This window comes from Hylaeus anthracinus, unplaced genomic scaffold (genome assembly GCF_026225885.1).
Source record: "Hylaeus anthracinus isolate JK02 unplaced genomic scaffold, UHH_iyHylAnth1.0_haploid 11985, whole genome shotgun sequence".
In the NCBI taxonomy this organism is placed as follows: domain Eukaryota; kingdom Metazoa; phylum Arthropoda; class Insecta; order Hymenoptera; family Colletidae; genus Hylaeus; species Hylaeus anthracinus.
Window position 1 is genome coordinate 7,736,049 of NW_026534333.1, and position 20,059 is coordinate 7,756,107.

The window sequence follows — 20,059 nt, forward strand, 5'->3', positions numbered from 1 at the left end:
GAGTACATTGCTAAGCTAGTTCATGTAAGTACTTTACTAGTTAATGCGAAACATTATTATTAAACTGAGGATCAAATTTTGCTACCTAGCTAATGGTTCGTTGTAATTTTGATAATATTTTCATTACAGAGTATTAGGACACTTTAAACTCAATTTTAACTTCTCCACAGTCAATTATATTCTGCATGAGTAACGAAAACACGCTGTATTATGGACGAAATTAATTAATCCATTCGTAGAGTAGATTAATTTTCAATGCAATTCCACTTTTACTCGTCATTTTTCTTTAATATCAAAATACTTCTTTGTGGAATTTCGTTCTATTCGTGGAAATGTTCAGTAGTTAAAAAGGGATAATTTTAGTCGAGTTCCTTCCTATGTAAAATGCGCAAAAAACAATAATACTACACGTCAAAATGACAGCCATTGCGAATACTTTTTTTCTAAAATTATTGTAATATAAACGTCGCACACCGTCGCCTGGATTAACAATTGGAATTTTTAATGGAAAGCTGTCAATCGAGTGATTCGGAGAATGGCATGGTACTTATTTATAATTCTGGTGTGTCAGCTGTCGATTGGAAGGGATCGACACATCTCGCGTACATTATTCAGTCTTCAATTTCATCAGTCGAGATAAACAGTTCGCTTCCTCCCACATAAGCAGGTGTATTGTTAGAGCTCAAGGAAGCATTTCGGAAACTTGAGTCAAACTAAATGGCTTTATCGAAATTTCTGTGACAAGAAAAATATTGTGTTCATGGAAATGAAGTATATCTAAATTATTATGAAAAAATTTGACGGCTCATATAAGGATTACGTGTACGAGAGAGTTAATATTGTGCAGAGAGAAACATGGCAGGCAAATAGTATCTTCATCCACGTACACCGACATATCCCGGAACTAATACTACATAGTATTCGGGGAAGGCATCTCGTTCGGTATTGATATATGCGATCAACAATTTAATAACGGAAGTCTCGTCTTGGTGTACGCTCACTTGTAAAACAAACTTAATATCGAAACGTATATACATACAGAAATATGCGTGTTTATATAAGGAAGAGGTAATAAATAAAACGCATCAAAATTACGAATACATTCTTGTCTTTCATCAACGTTATACTTTTCCTTCGAATAAGATCTGACATTCCCTTTTTCTTAAACCTATGGATACATTTGTACGCATCTGTACACTTACTTTCAGTCTCTTCTTGTCTTGTATGAATTTTTACATATTCTTCTCCTAATTACATCAATATTACATAATATTCCCTATCTTTTTATTCTATTCCACGTTTTTGGGTGTTGTTTGAAAATCCACAGAGAACGCGTTCCGTGTATTTTTGCGAAACACGCGACCCGTTAAACGTAGCCTTCAATTGACAGCTGTCGATCCGAAATGGAAGCTCCGACCTCCTCAGAAGTCCAGAAAACGCCCACGCGATGGCAAGCCTAATCGAGAGCTCTCAGTCGTGCCTCCGAATACGCACACCGAGGCTTCCTTTCCCCTCGATGTTCTCGTGTCGCGGCTTAATGATAAATTCTTTTTTTCTCGTCGGCGAAATCGTCGAAACCACTTCGGAATGGATTTTCAATTATTCGGCGAGCGACGAGTGCAACGTCGTAAAATCGAGTTATCGCGCGGCGTGACAGCTGGCTCGCTTTGCGCTCGATGGCGCTCACGGGATGCCCCTGAATAGGGAATCATTATTAAGTGGATTGTAATTGAATATCGCTATAGATAGGGTGGCTTGTTCCTCGGCAGAAGTCGTTGAAAGCGCGCCTCTCGGACAAAATAGGCTTTTTCCCGGTCGAGAAAGCTCGTCGAGCTCGGTTGTTCATCGTTGTCATTCGGTATAATGGAATTTATTCGCGGATTTCTTTTTAGTCGCGCGGTCAATGGCGATCGGCGGCCCCCAGCGCGGTCGCATCCGTAATTCTTCGCAGTTTCACGGGCTTTCGAGTCTTGTCCGCGTGAAAGAATTCACGGCGAGTCGCGAAACTCGGAACTGGAAACAAGGGCGAATCGGGGGAACTATTGGCAATCATTTAAATACGACGACGAACGCGAAATTCCGTTCGAATTATGAATAATATTCAGGGGGGCTAAATATCCCTCTTGGACTTTATGACATAAATTTTTTAGAGAGGGAACGCCATTGAAATCGCACCAATTTTCATATCACGAAAGAAAGGAAATATTTAGATGGCTTCCTTCATCTAAGACTACAAGACTACAACAACACGTTTTATTGAAATTTCAATTCACGATTCGTTAAAGCCTTAACGCAATCGGTGCACGATTTATTACGCAACGCTATTTTCTAAGACAATATAAACAAAATATTAGAAAGTAATTACATCCAAATCAATATCTCCTCCCTTAAGGGTACAGTTTAAGTAAAATATGCGAGGAGCAAACTATGCCCATAAAAGAGCCTGGAATCGTTCCACAGCGGAGATAGAGGAGGAAACCACGTGACAGGAAAAATCACGAGTTCCCCGTAGTTCTAATTGATAACGTTGGCTGAAACGTTATATCTTGTAACTTAAACGAGGTTGCGTTCCAGTTGGAACTTCGGGAAACTAGCGGCTACGAGCCGCTGTTCTCGGTATAATGCACTTTTCGACATGAATGCATCCAGCATCCAGCAAACTCTGGAACGGCTGAACGCATGACCATGCGATTCTAAGCACTTCAAACATCGCACACTATACCGCGTGGGCGATGAGGCGTCTAGACTAACGTTGAAAATTCCGTCGCGTCGCTTATCTCTACGCCGCGAAGCTTTCAAATTGAATCACTATATTTCCTGATTTACCACGCCACTCTCACGCGATATAATACAACAAATGCGATTCGTCTTCATTTTCGTTCGGACGGTTGTTCCTTCCGTTGCGTCAAAAGTGAAACGAATTCTTTTAGCTTCTGCAGTATCTGACAGTGTCTATATATATCTTAATTTAGGGGACAGTGTATTAATATACGTATAAAGTATATCATTATGACTGGGACAAAGGACGTTTTATTTTGTATTTACTGAAAAAATGTATCGTGTTTCGAATAAAAAGTAATATCTGCCAATAGCTGTTGCCCCGTGAGTAATTCCCTTTCCAATTTCGAAAATCAGTGACATACGAAAGAAGAGTGAACAAGTCAATAAAATATTTAAATTTCCGAACAGATTGGAAAATTACAGTTTTACGTGAACCAGCCGAATCGCTTTGATCTCTCTGTATGAATGTTTAGCTCTATGTGAATCAATCCCTATAAAAGTTTCAAGCGAATATTTATGTGACCTAATATACTTCGACTCGCGTTTGACTAAATATTCTTACTGGTAACTTAGAGTTCATTCATTTTTTTTTTTTTTTCAAAGAATCACCCAGACGATATTCGAATTCAATTAAACATTGTGTCGCAATTGGAAACAATTATCTTCGAATATTAGAGACTGAAAATAGCAAACTGTCACTGGGACGAAGATAACCAAGTTTATTTTAGTATTCCAGAATTGTTGTTTACGTTATATTGCGAGCAAATTACAATTCGATCGGGTCGATTGTGTTTCAAATTTCACAGATTATTATAATATCGATCAGGTTTCCTATTATCGTTCGTGATTACACAGATTGAGCATTATTTATGTGAATTTCCATTTAGATGATGAATTATTTATCACCTGGATTTATCACATATTTTAAATATCATTTCTCATTTCTGGAATTAATTGCACCGAAGAGGATCATAAATGTAAGCTCAAAATGTCTTTAGTGAAATGCTTGGTAAACAAATGTCTAAGATAGAACGATCCCTCTCAAGCAAACTACAAATCTAAATAATGACATGCTTGAAGCGCAAGCTGAAGCTTAAGGCTCAAGAAACTCTAAAATGAATTTCCTTCAATTCGACTGCGCGGCTGAAACTGTGCTTCCTAAGCCCCTCGTCTCGATCCACCCCTGTAACAAACTTCACGGACCCCTACACGTGTGTTAAGTATGCAGATGAGCATATACCGTCAAGTCCCGATAAATGCAACCTCCGTGATTACACGATAACCTCGTGCGTTGCATTATGCCGACAAGTGGAACAGGGGTGGGTCACTTAGCTACGGTTGAAGTTGGGGATACTATTAATGACCAAATACCAAGTGCTAAAAATTATGACAATTGACTCCAATATGCCGAATAGAAATATCCTAATCGATGATTGGTACAGATTTTCTACTTCAAGCGTCGCAATCGACACACATGTCGATATTCCACTGAATATTAAATAATCCGGCTGGCGTCTAAATGACGTGTGCCTAGAAAATTGTTCTGGAATTGTAAGAGCCTTATTGGATATCAATTTTGTCCGACGGAGGGTCGGACGACAGTGAAGTATGGAGTGGCCAGCCTTGTTCGCCTATATTTCACTCTATTAGACTCTACAAGACACGTTCATATGTGTAAGTACGTTTCATTGTAAAGAACTTCGAGTGAAGGGCGTTACATGAAGAAGTAGAAAGCATGCTTACTTGACACCGTGCCTTAATTAGTAATGAATGCTCTGTGGCTAGTTTCATAATACCTCAGTTATTTTGACTAAAGAATTCCCAATAAATGCTCAACAACTATAAATTTCGAAATTCTTTATCTGGACGAGAATTTCACTCGCGTCTCTTTCAAAATTATTTCTCTACTATTTTAACGGCATTTTACATTAACCTGTTACATTAGCAACAACTCGCCGCGCTAAACCTTTTCCATCCCATTTCATGCCAGTTCATCTTCTCGAACGTGTTTTGGCATAAACTCCATCGAATATGGGTTTATCACCAGTTTAGCTTGATCAACGGCGCCGGAGTTCGGTATTCGCGAACGCGGAAATGACTTTGCAGCATTAAAAGGGTTAGCCATTCGGGCCGCATCATTTCGTCGGCAGAAATTACCGACGCGTTTGCCGCTGCAACGAAAATTGCAGCCAAACAAAATTTTCCGCAAAATTTATATTTGATGAAAAGAGCGGAGGCTGGAGTTATCCCAGGGATAAAGCAAGCTTCGCAAACCAGCTACACTCGATCAAACAAACGCGATAAGGGGTAACTCGATGAGGTGGGGGAGGGGCGGTTTAAACGCGGCGGCAATTGCGTTCGGTGTTATTGAGCCGTTCGCGACGGAACGTGTGACGCGTTACCTGTGCTATGCGGCGAGAAAAAGGCATGGTTCGATTGCAGTTAACGGATTTGCATTGCCGGAAGGTTTGAACGAGGGAAGTGTTGAAACTACTCCTAATGAACTTCGTTGATTTAGGGCTCAGAGTATACGTGTACACGTAAGAATCATAACTTAGAATCTTTATGATAAGGTTCTATTTTGGCAATGTTTCGACTTCTTGGATCGAACTATTTTCTAAGACTGTAAGAAACAGAAAATTATAACGTTTTATTTGAATACAGAGTTTACTCGTAATTCGATTGGAATTGTGATTAAGTAAAATCATTGAATGACATAGTTTTTTTAATATGACTCGAACAATCGTATAAATTGTCTTGGAATCTATGGTCGGTCCGAAAAGACACGAAATTTGATCGGACGCTCTTTTTTACCCTCGTTTCTCACCTTCTTACTATTGTAGGAAATAGTCGACGTCAATGTGCAACGCCACGGAAATTGAAAAGCTCGAACGAGGTCGATCTATTCGTGTTATCGAAAAAACATCGAGATCGGGAAAAGCTTTTTTCATCGTTATCTTTGGTGTCTACGATCGTCAATCTATCCACGGTATCGTGAAAAGAATTCAATTTCAACATTTTGGCAACCGAATCTAAGACGCGCTGAAGCTCGGATTATTCTGTTCAACCGTTTTCTAACTTCGACTTCGAGAACACGTCGATAAACACAATTGCACGTATCGACGACACAGGATTGTATTTTGAGGAAAAATAAAATAGCTCGATTATCTAAAACGGTGTTATTTTGTAAATAAAATGAATAAAATAAATAAAAATTGAAGGCATAACGTCAGGTAAATAATTTGTCACCGTTACATAAAATTTTCCATCTTAATTTGATTTCTCTAATACAAGACATTTTTTCCCAATTAATATAAATTCATTTTATTGTAACTCGTGTAAATTTTGCGACGTTTCGTGAATTAATAATAATTAAATTAGTATATTCAACACAACGACATTGATCATATTATCATTATTAATATAATCATTATACTTAATAATTAATTAAAATACAAATATATCGTTTCAACCACGAACAAACTCCAGATTTAATAATGACATTTAAACGCATGAAATAAAATGCAATCACTTTGCACTCGTGGTATGTCAAGCGCGAATTAAATACTTGTGCGCTCAAATCCGTGAAAATGAAAAGTATAATCATGGTAATCGCGATGATCGATGCTCCAATAGTCTCCATAATTTTGTACACGTGGCGAATCAACGTATTTTATTGAAATTTTATAATACCTGATTCGATAAAGCGTTTCGAAAAAGTAGAAAATGAAGTACCTTGATAATCTCTGACATTAATTAATCGATAAACAAATGAACAACGTACTATTCCTTTTTTGAGATAAAAAATAAAACTTATGGCGACAGAAGGTTAAATACTCTTTACGTCGAAAAATATCAATGTCCCAGTTTCTTTAGGATTAGAATGGTACAATATTCCCTTAACGCGGACTATTTCCAGCAGTCTCTTGAAAAAAAAAATCCATTGTTTAATTTTTCCACGGGTCTTCCATGTGGTTTCGTTTGCAACGAAGTATCGTCGGCTTTGAGGTTTGAAAATCAACGTGGAACACTTTGCGCGTTGAAAAGGGGCTTTTAGCTCTTTCCACTCCGCGTCAAGTTAATATTATGTGACTGTTTGTATGGAGAATATCAAGCAAGTTCACCTTAAGTACGAAACGTCCACAGGAACGAGGTTAATTAAATTTAAACTAGCGCCAAAGGAGTTTGCTCTGTCTATAGAAGAATTTAACTTATTGTTTTGTCATGGTAACATTCACATAAATACGATCCGGCTAGACCTGTTGGTTTGCTGTATCTGATGGCGTACAGGAAGAATAAGCTTGATGTTTCTTCAAAGTTTAGAGCTCTATTCAAGTTCTAAAATGCAACTCAATCTATTGTGAAAGGAATTACAAACAATTAATATAGAATCAATTTTAGAATCTGATTGCAACTCCTACGCAATTAATTCGATATATTACTCTGTTGAATTGAAAGAACGTACAACAATTAAAAAGTTCAATGAGTCTCAAGAAATCCCCAGAATCCACTGATTAATTTATCAACCCTGTTGTCGATCCATCCATGCCAGAGCAACCAAGAACGATCGTTTCTCAACAAAAATAAAGAAGTATCGAGTCCGCGTTAACTGAAATACCAACACCTTCCGAATGAACAATATAAATGAATCCCTCATTTATCTCTGACTGAAATTTATGTTTGCAAAGCTGCGATCAGGCTATTTTGATGTGTTAGGTTCCCTTAGCGTTAAGAAGCGACGTTCACGCAAGTCGACGGAGTTTTTATCCCGATTACCTGACTTACCTGGCGAATGTAAATTTCAGTCATTGTCTGCGAGACTTTTTTCGAGGTCGTGTTCTATGTTCAAGTCACGAATTTACCTTTCCGTCTTCGCCACGGCTGTTTTCTGGACCGCCTTAATTAAAGCGGGCATTAGTCGACGCTGTCGAAATTATTTCGGCTGGCGAGCGCGGTCTCGACGCACCGGGCCATTTTAATTTGGAGCGATTAAAATTGTCATATCGCGGGGACGCCATAATTGTAACAGTTAAGCGAACGTCACGTACGCGTTTAGTCTGCGGTGCGAAATTCAGTCGTTTCCGTAAAATGATTTCCCGGAGAACATCAATCGCGTTACGCTTTGGAACGCATTGAAAGTTAGAATATTACGCGTTATAAACGTTTGTTGACAAAACCCTGCTTTAGAATGTGAAGTAAACTGTTTCTATTAAAAAAAAAAAAAGTGTGTCAAAATAAACATACTTAAACGTTATTGCATAAGACTGCGCATTTGTATGCAGTCGAGCTATTCCATAAAAACACCACATCTCGCGAGACTTTACAGTAATAGGATTTTGCGAAACTTAGGGACGTTACGATTCTATCTGAAATCATAAATTCTAAAATGTACATGAATAGAATCGAAAAAAACAAATTGTGTTTTACTACGTGAAAACTTACTATTTACTATGTTCTCATTAGAATCCAAACAATAATTTCTAATTACACGTAAAACCTGACAATTGGAAAATTGTTGAACATTTACAGTTCCATTTAAATTTAAAAGTCTCTTTCTTACATTTTATGTTGTAATAATCAATGAAACTTAGCCCCAACGTGTTTTGCTTTTAACGTATTTATTAGAACAGTTTGCTGAGCCCATTAGTATTATTACTGGCACATTAAGTAGTAAAATTTTACGAACCTTGTGGTTAATTGAATTCCTTTACGACCACGGTCATTGTCCTTTTTGTCCTACAAATACTACAGGACGAAAGGCCTTTAAAATTTTAGATATACCAGAACCTTCTTTTTGTATATTTTTTGAGGGGATAATGGTTGAAATTAGAGGACACTCGCGAAACTTCAGTCTTTACTATGGATAAAATTGCCACTCTCGTATAAAGTGCTGTATCGAACTCCTGGTGAAACTTTAATTTTAACGAACGCGGGAAATTTCGACGCCCACCGCGGACACACTCGCGCGGTCCTCGTTGATCGCGTCGTCGAACAACGCACACACCGGCCATTTCGTTGCGCAAATTCTCACGGCGAATTCAAGTGAATTAAAACGAATTCCGAAACGTGTCTATCGCGAATCGGGAAAAATGAATGAACGGTGCAACGGGGAAAATCGGAGGGAATGTGTTCGTAATCGTGTTTCCCACCGAAATCAGCGCGACACGGACATAATTATGTATGTATCTTGTTTTATTGTCCGTTTTTGAAATTGAAACAGTATATCTGCTCCCCATTATCATATTGCAGGGTGATTTACTCGTCGGTGACTCCAACGCGCGCATTGTTCCTGACGATAGCATAGAGTGTAATGCGATGAAGTTCGATTGATTCATTTTTCGTTCTCTTTCTCTAATCGAATCGTTTGTTAGGATTGATTTCATTGAGTGAAGTCTTTTATGATACTGTTAAACTTAGTCTCGATTGTACACGTGAAACTGGTTCAAAAGATCAAGCATATTTTTCGTAAACTAATAATTTGGAGAAGAATTATTGGATATTTATGTACATATTCATAATAAATTCAATCACGTTACAATAATTGGAATACAATATCAACATTAATATTAATATGCTCATAAGTGTATAGTATGATTTAAATATTTGTATGCCTTAAAAAGCAGACATAGTTTCATGTAAAATTTACTATAGCTTCTATATTAAATAATTTCTATCCGAATAACTCATAATTCATACAGGATTATATTGTCCAACCACTTACAGACGACGCGACGTCGTTAAAGATAAGCTTCTCTTGTAGAAATGGATTTATTTCGTACAGCTGAATTACCGTGCTTCAAAATTTACATTACAATACCGATTTCTCTCACGTTTCAAATAATTATTTATCCATACGCGTATTTAATCAATATATAGATGCTTGCATATTTAATTTAACGCGAAATACTACAAAATTTATTACACTCAAGCGTCATAAATCGTTTGAGAGCTATGGTTTAATTCAATTAATTATGTAAAGTCTACCCGGAAAATTCATCAATATCTGCATTTTTCTGTAAACAATTCAATTAATTACTGGGAAAGTAATTTTAATTTCGAACCGAGACCTACACTGATATCTGTTCGGATATTTTCAGAAGCCAATTACAAAATTTTATAACCATACAATTTTATCTGTGGATAAAATATCACAGAAAATTTGACATTCAAATAAAAGATTTTCTAAAGGAACAAACTCCTGAAGCCACTATCGGAGAATTCTTTGTAACGTCCCCTAAGTATCAAAGTGAGTAACAATATGTACGAGTACTTTTGGGGGATGTTGTTTATTCCGTCGTGGAGAAACATCGGGAAATTATCGATGGCCTGAACAAGGTAAACATCGACGTCGGAAACAGAACGTGGAAAATGTATGTGAGTCACGTTTGCGGAGAGAGACGCAACTTTTTGGGGAAAAAAGGAGAAGCGACCTGGATGCTGCCTCGAAAAAGGAGCAAGCACGTGCATGCCTAGCGTCTGAATGACTAAAGGGAGGAGGAAGCAAGCAGGCAAAGTAGGAATCCTGTATAATGGCGAATGGTTTTCTTCGCGTTTGTTTCGCCTGCGATTCGCCTTCTGCTAGAACCTGCCGATATTTTCTACCAGCATGGAACGAGCTACCTGAGAATATTCCTTGAGAGGAACCATCACTAAACTAGCGGAAAGTAGTTTCAGTTCCGTTGCCAAAGCGACGAGAATGTGAAGTACGACTGAAGTCGAACGAAGTAGGCCTATGGATAAAGAAAAAGTGTCAATTATGGCCTCTATGTTACGCCTTCAAAGGAAAACTTAAATCAAGGTATGCTGTGGGTTGATTTATTTACTTCGGGAATATCGGATCTCCCTCGTTCGACTCTGAAAACTTGCCAGAAGGGCGGTTCGATAAAGCGTAACGTATCTTCTTGCAATATCAGAACGCAAGAGTTGCCACGATCGCGAAGCGGCAAAGGGAAACCGAAATTATTCAACACCGCGGGGATGTAATCGTTCGCAATTTACCGTGAACGAGGAAAAGATCTATGCGCGGGAATTTTTACGAGAGTACCGACGCTGATTCGACGAAAATGAGTCCGCATTTATGCGAACCATTATCCGTAACAAACTGCGACCAGGAAGACGAATGTTCGTAAATAATCGAATAATGAAAAATCGTAGGAATCAGCTAAATTTTCAGCAAAGAATCAGCAAATATTTTATAAATGTTTTATCGTTTTCTGATATTTGGATGTTGCATGTGAATCTTCGTTGTGTCCAATCGATAAACTATATTTTAATGTTAACCAATTGAAAGGTTCGACATGTGAAAATTTCAGACTTTTCTGGATTGGAATTCGGCTCAAAACAAAACTAAAGTTCATCGGAAAAGTGGAATTTGCGTCGAATATTAAAAATGCTTCGTTTGAATCGATTGCTTTCCGACTATATTTTGTTCCTGTAATGTGTGTGAAAAAGGATATGCATTTTTTTTATTGGCATACCAAAGCCAGTAAAAAGTTTTAATATTTCCGACAAGCAAATAGTAAAAATTCATTATAATTGAATCACAGGAAATATTTGAATCGAATTGCGAGGGAGTGATGTAACGTTACGAAACTCCATTTTGAATTTTGTAAAATTTTTGTCGTTAAATATCAACGATTTTGCATCGAACCGAAATGTGTCTCCCTTCATTCTAGATTCATGGAAAAGTTTGTTCGAATTCGACGGTTCTACTGGAGCGATCACCCCTTCTGATCTGAACTTAGGGAACTTCGTGTATACCACGCTCTTCCAGCAGTTAATTCCTAGCACTTGTGCTTTTCTCATACTTATAAATTTGCACTTGCCAGACAGCTCGAAGTCTGAAGTCGTAACTAACGAAAATGTTGGAAACTATCTTTATTCGTGCCTAGAGAAATTACAATTACAATTCTAGTTTATTACTTAGGAAACAAGGAACAGTGAAAGCAGAAGGATAAATACGAACCTCGTCACACGGTTGAAATAAATTAAAAATATAACAGAACACGAATGGAACTAAACTGGAACGGTACAGAAGATCAAGTGAAGCACTAAATCACGAGTGAAATATTTGCTTGTGTTTGACAGCTCTTTTACATTTTGCGATTGTTCGATGGAAAATTCATTTATTTTACATCCGCAATATATGTCGAAATGTATGAGCAGTATCGTTTCAAAGATATGTTTCAAAAATATTTAGACAATATTATAAAGCAGGTGTCTCGAGGATTTCTAATTTATTCCATTGAAAAGATTGAAAGTGACTTTGAAATGACCTTGACCCCCTCCATTCAGCGACCTTTCTCTTTGAAGACTCAGGTGCCTGAAGTCTCCTACGAGGTCTTTTAACCTCGCCGTGGTAGTTTTTAAAAATTCAACGTAGCTTCCGAAATATATGCGTTTAAAGATTAAAATGGGACACCCTGTGATGGGTTCTTGAGATACGAGGACACGCTCCGAAGTGGTTTCTCGAGATACGAGAATTTATGGACATTGTGAGACGAGGAAGACAAAATACGGAATAGAATAAAGAGACAAATAGAGAAAAGCAGGCATTGATTGACAGAAAATTTTTATTTCACCAAAGGTTGCTCTACAGAATATTTTATGCAACAAATATGTATGCGAGAGGTACGTTTAAAAGCCCTTAAAAAAAATCTGTATTATCCAAATCTGTACTTGTAAAAATATACGTCCATGAATTCATTTTATCCATGGATATCGTACAAGTATTCAACACGTCACGGTTGTATACAACTCTTAGACACTATAGATTCTTATTAAATAGAAGCATGAGGAGTACACATGGTATACGACTATAGAACACACATCATACACAATTATTCGATTAAAGTTTCAACCTAACAGGTTTCGCAGTTTTTCCAAGGAAAAGAATCTCAAAGACACTCTGGTTATCCAGTCTGCATAGATGAAAGGCTTCTTAACGACGTTCGCACAAGTGGAACCGCGAGCTTAGATGTTAGGTCGCGGGAAAACGAGCCTGCGCAGCTGTGTCGCGCATCTATTAATCGCCTTAACACGCGAAACCGAGAAGCATCAGAGAAAGGAAAGGGGTAGCGTGAACGGAACCATTTGCCGCCGGGACGGAACGAATCCGTGCCAGTCATTGTACCATAATAACGTTAAAATGACTTTGCATTTAAAAATTCGGAACAAAATACCTAAGTTCCTCGAAGAACCGAGCAATCTACACTATCAGAAAACACAAGTTCGGCATCACTACGTGGAATTCTTCGCAGTCCACGCAGTGATACGAAAGCAAATGGGCGCGTCCAAAATTTGCCAGGATTTCCAGCTCGGATAACCTAATGCGTTCCTCATTTTCATTACCGGTCCTTCGATATTGGCCCCACACCACATTAGCATTCGTGCCCGCATTTGCCGCGCGTTTTACCCTGTAAAACGAAAATAGCGTTCCAGGGAGTAACAGACTGAGCGGCTTGGATGAAAATGCTGTTAACCCAGGGTCGCGTGATAACCGTGGAAAATTGATCCTGGTGTTTAAGATCCTGCACGTTCCATCGTGATTCCGCGTTGCTAATACGCGTTTTGTTCTTCCCACTGGTCGGCCAAGCCCTCGCAAAAATGCGGGGTTAGAAAGCGACGCAATCCCGCTCTGTAATTCAAGCCCGATGGAAAATCGTCCTTTATTCGATTTCAGTGAACCGATTGTGACCGCGAATAAATTAAAGCGCGAATATACAGAGTGTATTTCAACGCGTAGAATCCGCTTCGATGGTGGATTGGGGACAGTGGAAGAGGTTCGTGTAAACGTATGGTTTATTTGGCTCGTTTATCTTGATAGTTATTAATTTCTTACTGAGAATATCTAACCGACTCTACTGGAAAATTGTAGACAATGCATGATTAGATATCAACGTCTGTCAATGTGAAAATAATACTTGTTAGATTCACTTTGCTGAAAAGGGCTGATCGCTCAATTCGGAACTGTTATTTATGTTAAATATTTGATTAAGCTCGCAAGGAGTACAAGTTTGGTCCCCAGCCGAAATTTTGCACGAACATGTTCGCTCGTAAGTTACGCTCTGGAGATTTGTGAATAATTTGGCCGTAGTTGAAACAGTGCACATTCGCACTTTATACAGATTTAAGTCTCCCAGGTTTATATTTATGGAGACGTCTCGAGTCTCTCGTTTATGGTACTACTGTTTCCGGCGTGCGTAATCTCTGGAATTGTATTGCCTCTTCGTGTGACAAACTTACGGAAACTCTGAGTATTTTCGAAGATGTCGGAGGGTCCATGAAACGTCGAAGAGAGGCATAAATTGCTGCGGATGTGAATCGTTTGTAACAATTTCCTTAAAAGAGGAAGCAAAGGAAAAGTGTTTACGCTTCGAAACGAAGGAAATTCCGTAGTCGTGTTTACAGACTTTTAATCGATGATCGGGTACTTTAATTCGACTCGGTGGATTAGGTAATTTCTGAAGGAAGCTAAAATAAAATTAATTTCGAAAAATCGATAGACTAAAATTATAAAAATAATAAGGTCGTTCGATATCTGAAATTAAGTAGATAACGTTCCTTCTTCATCCTAATTGCGGATGGCGAGTATTACCATGCCACAGAGCACACATTAAACTTAACGGGGATAATAGGATATTATATCGCATTCCAAAGATTTCGCATATTCAGAAAATTACACTGCTAAAATATTCTCTGTGAATTTGAAATTGCAGTACAAGCTTCTAGTATTATCGTCGAAATAAATCTTAGCCTTAATAGCGTTGCAGAAGAGGTCCAAGGGTTGTCGCTTGGTTAAAGTCACGCACTGCGCATGTCATATAGTGGGATTATGATACGTCAATCAGTATCTGATACTTTCACATCCCGGGTTCTTAGCCTTAAGATTCTCTGAGATTGCAGGGTTTAAGCCATGCACTTTTGGAAGAGCATTACCATGTTTCGTCACCAGCTAACTTCGTTAAAATTCCGTAAATGCATTGACACTGTACACGGATTATTATCCTATGATACCAAGTATTATTACTTTGTGACTGCCAACCAGTCTGCTCCGCAGTAAGTAACTCCGTAAAACAAATAAGATTCGCAACAAATTTGTTATCAGTTCGTCAGCGGAACAGTCATTAGATAACTTGGTGGAATTTTGTAACTTCGCCGAACGGTCACGCGGAGTGCTATCGGCAAGTATAATGCATCAAGAAAGTTACCAATTTTATCGAACGCAAGACCATTTTGATTGATTAGTAAGGGCTAACCAGCCCCGTTCCCGAAGCAATTAAATTCTCATCCGAGGATAATTCACGTCCGTGCTGAAGTTCTCTAAAGTACGAGCGATCTATCAAGTTATACTGTCTCATTATTTTCTTCCGATGTCAGCCGTCAAAGTTTCGATCCGTAAATTGAAATTTAACTGAATTACAGTTAATACGAAATGAGCAATTTGACGTAATGCGGACAGTTAGGAAGAGACCATTTATTTTCTTATAAGGCGCAATTAAAATCATCGCGGTCACGAATTAAAAATATTTAAATTGAATGCTACAAATCCTTTATCTATTTTAGGCAAAATATCGAGTGCGATGCTCGGATGCGTAAAAATAGACGAGAGTTTCCAAAGTTTGAACGTCGATGTCGACCAAACGTCAAAGTGGAGTAGTGGTTTATGACATTGCTTGTATCGACGTCCAGCGCTCTACGCTAACGACCAGATGTTTTATAACTAAAACTAACAGTTTACTCGACCAGCTGAGTTTACGAGGCAACGATGTAGCCTATGCGTATACACTTAAAACTTGAACTAATTACGAAAAGGGATAGAAAATGAGGAAGGCAGGAGTTAAAAATACAAACTAAACAGTATTTCATTCATTCTGAGCTTCGTCGATTCGTCTCCCGTTACAAAGTATTCGTTTATATAAATTTTTCATCAATCTTCTCCGTGGTCACGTTTCTCATCTTTCCTCTCGATCATTGTCTCCCGGTGAATCCAAAACACGTATTTTCGTTTCCACAACTCGCTCGTAAATTCGATCATGTAACTTCTCTGTTTCAATGCTTTGCATGGCTGAATTTGCAACAGAGACAGATACCCCTACTGCGTTGTCTGGTTTACAAGAACCTCCGTTCTAAGACTCCTATATGTTTACTTAGTTTACTCCCTTCCAATTTATCTCTCCATGCTGCAATTGCTACAACCCCTTCGCCTAAATTTCCCTGTGCTCTCGTCGCCCGTCCAAATCCCAAATTTCCCTTTTTACGTGATTCACTAAGCGTGATCTTTGTTGTTATATTCATCCAGGTTTTTATAACTTGTATTACTCTTATAAAGACGTTCGTCTTGTGTCAAGTTAAACTTACAATTCTGCAACTCGTTTGAATCAGTCACAGTCCACCAAAAAAATTCTCGGGGAAATGGTTCGAATCTCCCTAATTTAAGGACGCGTAAAATTGTTGATGTCTCGTTGTTTTCATAATATACAGGCCTGACATCCGTCGGAGACTAAAGGAGGTCGAATATCCACTGCTACGAGCCAGTGATCCGAAAAAGTGACGGAGAACGTCGCAGAGAAGACAAAGGAATCGGAGGAGGACGTCTTCCAAGCTTCTCGGTTTCCTCCCGCGATCTCATTAAACGAAACCCTGAAGAAGAAGCGTGGGAGTATCTCGTTGCCACAATAATTCGCCGGGTGATGTTCATTGTTGATTATTCAGACGAATTTATCGCAACTCGTTGTCGTTGTCTCCTTGCGCCCGTTGAACTTGTTGATCTTCGCGATTGTGTACCGGGTGCTCCGAAATAAGACTCGGGCCGTATCAAATTTAACAGGTGAAAGGAAATTCCAGAATCGAAAGAACTCGTCGAGCATTCTCGAATTAACTCTCGCGGCGGGTGCTCGATGAGCAAACCGTTTCCGGAAGCTCTAAAAGGTCCAACGCAAACCTGACGAGTCAAACGAGCGAGGTGTACAAGATTCCGGTTATCCGATTTGCAGAGGACCTCGAGTGGTGGCTGAGAATCTTACAGGGTATTGGAATGGAACGTGCTCGACGAAAAACGGTATTGATGAAAGAAATACTCGGCATTCTCGGTAGAATTATAAACTAACTTCGCATTCTCGTAGTACCGAGCGAGTAAACTCGCGGTCGAGTGCCGGGATATTTCGCTGAGAATTATTGAAAAGTAGTCCACGCGAAGTAAGTAAAAGAGGAATAAAGATTGTTCAGGACGAGAGGATACCGGTGGAAGCATTCTTGAAGAGCTATGCGCCGAGAGGCAGAACCTCGCGTTGATACCGAATCCGTTAATCAGCCCGAGTGTGTACCGGGTGTCCCGAGGTGAGCGCGTTCGACGAAGTTACGCGGAAAGATACTCACGAGGGGCGACATTAAGAAATTCCAGGAAGACCGGAGTTTCGCGCGGGAAAGTTCCGAGGAGTGCTAAACTTGTTGACCCATGCACGTAGAGACGAGATTCAACGAGAGAAACCACCCGGCGGGAATGTAATATCATCGTGATGAATTCCCGAGATTCGTAGTAAAATTTCTGAAAGCGACACCAGACGCCATCTAGGGACGTGATCGAAATCACAAGGGTGGAACGGGGGGATACTTGGAGCTAAGCGGGGGAAGATTGCATGTATCACTGTTTCCGATCGGTACTCCAAAGGTTCTTTGAAGGAATTCAATCGGAATTCACTTTCCGCGTAGGCCCAAGTTGGCAGACAGACACCTAGGAAGCAGAAGGTACTGATCAGGAAACTGATCAAGCCAGAGGACTGCTTGCTGGCTCTATTAAAAAAGTTACTAAATACTGTTGGAAGAGTCCTTTAAATAGACTTAGAGAACTGGCCTTCTCGAATAGGCCTAAGTTAACAGAGAGACTCCTAACATCTAAGGAGCAGAAGATACTCTTAACGTATCGAGTCCTCCAAGTAGGATTCACCCTTCTTCCACAAACCCAAATTCTCAAAGAAACTCATTCATCCCTTGCCTACATAGGGGATCGTTTTCAAGCACCGTTGATAGTCCTAGTCCATTAAATAGATTGAACAAGACTCGTCCTCGTACGTAGGCCCAACTTTTTCTAGGAAGTCCAAGGATGAAAAGAATGGAAGAACATCCCAGAGAATAAACAGGCACGTCGAACGAGGTTGAACACAACGAGATTGTTTCTTGTTGAATAAACACAGACTACAACAGGGAAACTTCCGGAACGATCCGACGAAACGATACCACCAGCTGAAGAGGATCAAACGATAGCTTGAACAATCAGCCAGGGAAACGAGTCACTTCCTGCCAGATGACTTCAAGGAGGGTCCACGAGGATTCGGCTGACACGTCGTCGATATTCGAGTACGAGGACACGATAAAGTTATAATAACAACGGGTGTCTTGGTTAACTACACGCAAAAATCTCGTACGACCCCGAGAGAGGTATATTATAGTTGAATTCCCTCACTTATCCCCCAAAATCGCAGAGAGAGAGAGAGAGAGATATATATATATATATATATATTCATATACCTAGATATATGTATACATAAATAATATATTGATGTTAATCGGAGTTATTGATTGATAATTTTCTCATCCATCGGGCACACCCGTTGGAAACTGTTCGTTAAAAGTTTGTGGGTGGAAAGTGTTGAGGATTGACGCGGGAGGGGGGACGCTTTAAAACGGTGGAAAGATGGCGATGGTAATATCGCCTCGTAGCAAGATCGTGACTCTGTCATTATTGATCGGTATAATTACGCTGGCTGCGTTGATAATTACTGGTGTGGTGGGGATATGGCACAAGAGCGAGAAACCGTCGAAGCCTGGAACGAACGTGGTCAGCAGCAAGCTGCAGCAGATCACCGGGTATACGGCTACGAAACACGTGAGTAAAAGATTCCCTAACGAGCCGTAGGGTGGTCCTTAGGGTCCAAACGTTTGTCGAATTTTTTGGTGGTGCTAAAATCCTTCAAATGATCACATTCGTCAAGTGGGTGTTCGAGGGATTATTCGTCAAATAATTATAATAAACTAATCAGGAATGGTGAAATGAGGACCACCCTAACGAGCCCTCCATATACTCTGCACCGAATGCTTCTGCAAGTAGTGATTTCCAAAGTTATGAAACTGAGCGATGTTTTTGAAGAAATTATTCGTCGATGAAATTTGACAAATTGCGATATTTTTTTATTCTGCGAAATGAATAGTATATATGCCTTATCAGAATAAAGGGAACAGTTGATTGATAGATCAGTTTCAGGTGAAGAAGAATGCGGCACTATGAGTAAGTAGTATACAAACAGTGAAATACGTCTTATAAAGGCTGACCACTGTGTCTGACCTATCACAAGGCTCGACTACTTCCACGATCTTTCTTTCGGTACTAGAAAGATTAAAACAAACCATAAATATAAATTTAATCGTAACCAATCCAACTGCAACGTTTAATAATTCACTCGCGAAATAATGTTTAATAATTAATAACCTTAACTGCAGTTCGAAAAAATTTAATGAAAAAGTAGTCTGAAAGAGAAATAAGAAATTCCAGTAAAGTAGAAATATGAATAAATTTTTATATAATTCCGAGCAACGGACCATTCACATTTCGTAAAAAATTTCTCCCAGCGACAGCTGGAAATTTCCAGCAACAGATGCACGAGCCAGTAACTTCCATGGTCTCCCGAACCGTTTGCTCGTTTCATGAGCTTTAATTCTCGTCATAATCGAGTCGCTCGTTCCTGCTCGCGTTGTCCAGCGTTTCTCTACTCGGAGAATCCCGGAAGTTTGTGACACAATAGAGCTGCATGAGAGTCAGACACTCGGCGTGGCCTGATTTCTGATTCGGAATATGCGGTTTTCGTCGCTCTCCTAATGCACCCACACATCGTGCAATTCGACCGTGCATCATTTAGTTAAAGTTCCACCGAGACGTGTACCCGACGTGGTCGTCAATCTGTTCCACTCTGGTCTTCGTTGAGGACGTTAAGACAATTTCCAGACGTCGGGCAGTTGCCGAGTTCGTTTGAAAATTGCGCAGAGTTTGCGATACGAATCGTTTGTACGCGTTTCGGCTTTGAAGCCCAATTACCTATAAGACGTGAGAAAAGAGTGGATTTATGCTGATATTAATTGACTCTCGTCGGTGATGGGGTTTATTCGAATTGATATCTAAATAAACAAAAATTAATTTCATTTGTGTGCTATACACTATGGTTAAACGTTTGTGGATAGAAAGTAATATTCTTGGTTTGTAAGAGCGGAAGTATTACGCCGTTTCGTC

The 20,059-nt window shown here is 39.3% G+C and overlaps 1 protein-coding gene across 7 annotated transcripts in view; it reads left to right on the forward strand.

Annotated features, from left to right (window-relative positions):
- Positions 1-20,059, forward strand: part of LOC128887275 (collagen alpha-1(XVIII) chain) — a 237,746-nt gene that overhangs the window by 113,743 nt on the left and 103,944 nt on the right. The window contains exon 2 of one of the 7 annotated variants that reach the window (XM_054142988.1): positions 16,264-18,664. The exons of the other annotated variants lie outside the window; for them this stretch is intronic. Within the exon in view, the coding sequence (XP_053998963.1) occupies positions 18,473-18,664 (192 nt within the window). The 5' untranslated portion in view covers positions 16,264-18,472. The remainder of the gene's footprint in view (positions 1-16,263; positions 18,665-20,059) is intronic. 7 annotated transcript variants of the gene reach the window in all.